The sequence below is a fragment of the Impatiens glandulifera genome, chromosome 2 (assembly GCF_907164915.1).
Source record: "Impatiens glandulifera chromosome 2, dImpGla2.1, whole genome shotgun sequence".
NCBI lineage: Eukaryota > Viridiplantae > Streptophyta > Magnoliopsida > Ericales > Balsaminaceae > Impatiens > Impatiens glandulifera.
The window spans coordinates 54073915-54079939 of NC_061863.1; the positions used below are offsets into that span (position 1 = coordinate 54073915).

At 28.1% G+C, this 6025-nt stretch overlaps 1 protein-coding gene across 1 annotated transcript; it reads left to right on the forward strand.

Annotated features, from left to right (window-relative positions):
* The first annotated feature begins 489 nt into the window (after positions 1–489).
* Positions 490–1634, forward strand: LOC124927900 (ethylene-responsive transcription factor ERF014-like). Its single transcript, XM_047468404.1, has one exon. It carries the CDS (start codon positions 681–683, stop codon positions 1386–1388), a length of 708 nt encoding a protein of 235 aa, XP_047324360.1. The 5' UTR covers positions 490–680; the 3' UTR covers positions 1389–1634.
* The last annotated feature ends 4391 nt before the right edge of the window (positions 1635–6025 follow it).

The following is a 6025-nucleotide window of genomic DNA, read 5'->3' on the forward strand; positions in this document are numbered from 1 at the left end:
ATTAAAGTTTTAAACACAAAGAAATTTTCAGGATATCAGAATTTCAATATGATGTCTTTGTGATACTATATGTTTTTTCTATGTAATTTTTGTTTAATGAATTAACTTGAGCAACTTTTATTGTATTGTATTGATGGATTATGTTACTATATATGATATATATGATCTTCACAAAGTAGAGTTTTATTTGAAAAGTGTAGTATTAATAATATAATGGTATAATTTAAACAACCAAATAAGGTAAAATTTACATGATTAAACTTGTGCATGTGTATTTAAAGCAAATGAGAGGAGATGACAAATGATTTAACAAAAGAAAAGTACAAAGGTACGTTGTTTTATACGTTAGAAATTAAACAAGCACAACTTTCAACTGTATCAATGATACCCAGAACAGTTCTTTCCCTTTTTTTTCTTTTTTTCTGAAAAGGGCAATATTGTCATTCATGAACAATATTTTTTTATTTGATATTATATAGTTTTATAAAACTGTAATACATCTGTCACCCATTTCAAGTAACATGTAAGATTACTGTTGTTCCTTGACTAAAAACTTCCTCTCTCATCTCCACACTATAAATAAATTCCAAAACACTCTTTTCTTTCCTCAAATCCAACTTCTAGATCCTCCTCAAAACTATAACGTACGGGAAAAAAACACTCTACCTTTGAACAGCAATATGGTGAAGACACTAGTATCAGATCAGCCGCCGCAGTCACTTTCCCCGCCGCCGTCATCATCATCAACGGAGGAAAACAAGAACAACAAGAACAACAAGAACAAGAAGAAGTACAAAGGAGTTAGAATGAGGAGTTGGGGATCATGGGTATCTGAAATTAGGGCACCAAATCAAAAGACAAGAATATGGCTTGGTTCCTATTCAACTCCTGAAGCCGCTGCTAGGGCTTATGATGCTGCCCTTTTATGTCTTAAGGGCACTTCAGCTAATTTAAACTTCCCTCTCTCATCTTATCACGATATTCATTATGATGATCATGATCATCATCATCATCAACCACCCTTAATCTTATCTCCCAAGTCTATCCAAAGGGTAGCTGCTGCTGCCGCCGCCGCCGCCGATGATCATACTTCCGCTACTACTTCTGATCATGTCACCGCCGCTACTACTATTACTACTCCTGTCTCATCATCCGAGGATGACGTGTCATTGGTGCCGTCGACGTCATCGTTGGATGATCAGTATTATTATAATGACCAGCCATGGTATACATCATTTGATTCGCCAAAGTATATTATTAATGATATGATGATGATGAATAATTACGGGGGTAATTCTTCGTTTTTTGATCAAGATACTTCTCCAATGAATAATTACGTCGACGAGGGTTATGAAGAAGGCGATATCAGGTTATGGAACTTCTGCTAGATAGATAGTATATAAAAAAATGATCTTTTATTAATATTGAAGACATTTTTTTATGAATGCTGACAATGACAACTCAAATCTACCGAAAGAAAAAAGAGAGAAAGCAATAAATTGCGTATTATTTAAGTTAGAGAGTAAAGGATTAATTCAAGTAAGAGAGAGAGAGAGTCATAATTTGATTGACTTTGCTAGCTCACGTTATTTAATAATGCATTTCATATATATATACTTTTTTTTTATGTTGAATTATTCTTTATAGAGCGAACGAGCTCACCTTTCCCAATTGTTACATAATATATACTACTTGTAATTTCAATTTTCTTTGAGAAAATGTACTTTTTATATTATTTTTTTTTTTGGTAGCACTAAAATAAAACTTATTTTTCATTTTCTTCCTCTCTTTACTGTGTATTTGGGGGCAAAACAGAAAATATTTATTTTCCATTTATGAAAAAATAATGTAAAGAGTACATCCAATAACTCAAAACAAGACCGCGTGCAACATAAAGAAAATAATAAATAGAGAGAAATAAAATTAAATGATTTTTAATAATTTCAAAACAAATATTTCTCACTTAAAAATAAAATCAGTTCAAGGTGTGGTTGACAACTTTTGATAATAAAAATTAGTTTTATCTTTTATCAATTTAATTATTCAATTTATTAATTAAAATATTTTTTTTATTTTTTAAAAAATAAATATTTTATCATTATGTTTTAATTTTTTTTTTACCAAAAATTAAAATATCTCCTTAAAATTATCATTCATCTGAACATTTTTTAAATAAATCCTTACTGATGAAGTTAATTAGTATTGAAAGAACTAATGTAAAGTTGGGTTGTTGTTAAAATTTTAAAATTTATTAAAATTTAATAAAAAAATATTTATTTAAAAAAAATATATTAATATATATTTAGTTGATGAATTAATTAATTAGATTAATGGAAAATAGGTGAGAAGATGTTGAAATTCAAACAATCAAATGGGTTATTAAGATAAATCATTTGTAATCAAGCTAGTTTCTTAATTAAAAAAATTATAAAAAAAATAAGTTCTTAATGAAAGTACATATTACATATTTGTGGTAATTAATTTTGTGTTTCTTTTAAATAAATAGATTTTATTAATTACATCGTCATGCCATTGTCATTATGTAAAAAGCAATTTGATATTGTATTTAAGTCAAATATTTATATATAATCACACACAATATGATCATATATAAAATATATAAATAAATGTGAAACATCGTAGAAACAACAAATTAAAGTCAGTTTATTTAATAATTATGAATTCTTAGTTAGCAGCTGTTTTGTTTTAGCACATGGGTCAGAGTCAGACACTCCTTGTTTCCGAATCAAAAAAGTATTTATATATCATTTTATTATGACTAAATTAATAGTATCTTTAATTAGAATATTCATACAAATATTTACGTAAAGTAATTAGAGGACAACATTAAAAAACCACAAAAACCTATAAAACATCTGATCTCAACAATGGTACACTATGCTCTAGAGATTCTCCAGCTTTATCAACATGAATTCCATGACCTTACATTGGCTGAACTTATAATTGGGTCTCTCAATCTATTAATCTCATAATTTTCACCAATGTGAATCTTTCATTCTTTTCTATTATGTTGAGATATTTTCCTATTTTTTGGGGTTCATTTCAAATATGTTTGATGAATTTATTGGCCTCAACTTTTCCATTAAAACAGACAAAGATCTTGATCTTGATCTGGTGAGCTTTTTGTTGTATCGGATTTTAAATTTGCAATCACTTTGATGTAAGTCTCGTAAGGGCTGGCCCTAGGGTAAGCCCGACAAACCCAAGGCTCACCATCATCCAGAGCAGTTCATTTAATAAAAAAAGTAGGATTATAATTAAATTTATTAGTTATTTTGACATAAAAGTGTAGCTCAGTAGTTTAAGATGAAAAATAAAAGTTTTATTCCGCGATATGTTTAAATCTCAAAAAAAAATAAAAAAATTAGGGAATCTAATTTTTTTCCACTTTTTTTTATAAAATGATGGAACAGCCTAATTTTCGGGGGCTGACAGTGTCTCGTTCAAATGACTATGAAACCCATATATAGTGAAGGGATGATTGATATTGTTGATTGGTATAGAGTTACCAACATTAATTATTTGCTTAGTTGGGAAAATTAGATTCATTAATTAGTTCTTTTAGCTGAGGTATCTAATTTTAGTTCCATTTAAGTTATCCATTAGTAGTTAATAGTGTTTGGCTTCTCCAAAAAGAATTCAGGATAGATTGGTCACTATATATGGAAGAATAGAGAAGTATATATGCTTTGTGAATGAGACAAACAAACAAACGAGATAATTTGATCCACTATTGAAGGGCAGTTTGTGATCGAAGCAAAATTTAGAACCTTCGTTTTCTCAATAGGTGTGCTTCTTCTTTGGAGCCTCCTATATATTATTGACTAAGAATTTATAGAAAGTAGTTTTAAATTATATTTCCTTTAAAAGATAATGAATCAGATCATCTTTCATTTGACTCATGCTTGGATTATTTAAATAGCTAGTCTTATTTAGATTATGATTATAAAATGTCGTTACAGTGTATTAGTAAATAATGGAAAAATGTTTTAAAATATGATGGGTTCTTTAAATAATTAAAAATTAAAAAAAAACATACCTTATTACGTACAGACCTCAAGGACATGTGAAATGATTGGTTTAGTGAGTTAAAAAATTATTTTACTTGGAAATTTTTGGAAAAGTATATATTCATTATTCATTATGAGATGGTTTTTTTATCAGTTTTTAAGACGATATTTGATGTAACGTCAAAAGTTTAGTTATAACATATTATGAGTTTGCTTTCATTTCTATACGTAAAAATGTCACCGTTAAAAAAAATATTTGATCGTCGTTCTAGTGGTTTTGCTAGTCGAAATAGATATAGAAGGAGAATAAATATTAGAGAGAGTTTGTTCTATAATTAAGGACGATAATTTGAAACCGCCCCGCGGTAACCGAACCAAATTACCCCGTTTGAGGTGGTTTTTCCCCAAAACCGAACGGGGATGATGCGGGAATATTGATATTTGTGTCTCTGCCCCGCCCGTCCCAATCTCACCCCGATTCTGCTCTAAACAGTACTATAAACATAATTAAATATATAAAATCACCAATATATTTAATTATTCATTATATTTTATAAGAGTTGTAAGTTTATTTCTTTATAATAATATAAAATTTCAATATATTACAATATATATATATATATATATTATATTAAAAAAAATTGTTTATATAATTTTATTGTATAATTTTTTGTTTTTTAAAAAAATATTTTATAAACGGTGCCCCACGAGTACTCCCCGAAACCGAACGTGGAAGGGATGATATTAAAAAAACCCCAAAATAAAAACGGGATGAGGATGGTAAATGAATTCCCTGCTCCGAACTGACTCATTATCACCCCTACCCATAATAGAGTTTTACTATTGGTAGGATGTAAGCAAGTGTCCCCGTCTGAATAAGACGTTATGCGTTGGCAAAACATGAATAGTTTTCATGTAGGGCATTGCTATAGATGTTCGCTAAGATTATTCGATATAATTTTTATTGGGAAAAACTTTGATAGTTAAAAATTCCATCCAATATTTCGTTCTTTGGATGAAGCATTATTCACGTTAGAATTCTTATAAATGATATATGTGCATGAAAAATTGTTATATTATGGTTAGTCGTATGCATCACGAGTAGGTTGAATCGACAACTTACTAACTTTTACATTGTCGAGTAGTGATTAGTATCTGAAATCTTTAGTAGATTATTATTGAGATTAATTGGGTGATGCCCGAGTCTTTAGGTAATTGTTGAAAAATTTAGATTGATGTGACTGATATGACATGCATATATATTTGAGTTACGATCCCAATTATTTTTTAATGGACTATCTAATTGGAGAGAAACCGTCAAACTTTCAATGATCGTAGTCGTCTGATACGTATAATCATAATGCTATTATTTTAATGTTTTCCGAGATTCATTCCAGAAAACCAATAGAGTCCGTCGGGGAATTAATTGTTATTCTCTTGTACTTACGAGCTCGATAAACTATAGATTAATATTTTTTTCATATCATTTTTAATATACATGTACCTTTTAAAAAAAATAAGTAGAGACTAAACATAAAATAGTTTTGAATTTTTACTATTTGATGCTCAATTGCTAATTGAGGCTCGAACTTTGGTCGTTTTTATTTAATGAGGTCCGAATTTAAAATTGTGTTATACGAGGTTTCAATTATCATAATTTTAGGGTTTTAATATTTTTTTACAAACGAATAAACGTCAATTTTTTTATTTTACTATTGTAGTTTGATTTTTTTAATTAATTTATCACATTTCTACAAACAAAATAACAATTATCTTTTTTTTTATAATTTAATATATTTTCATACATTACACATTTTTTAAGATATTTTTAAGAAATTCAAACCGACAATTTGAATTCGTATATTTTGAAAATATACTCAATTTAAAAAACAAATACAGCAAAATTGGTAGACCATACATAATGTTATGTCATTATAAATTATTTGAAAAATAAATATAAAATATATCTTTATTTTTCAAATCTTTCCTTAAAT

Bases quoted from the DNA above. Each gene is read 5' to 3' on its own strand.
- LOC124927900 (XM_047468404.1), top strand. From the start codon at position 681: ATGGTGAAGACACTAGTATCAGATCAGCCGCCGCAGTCACTTTCCCCG.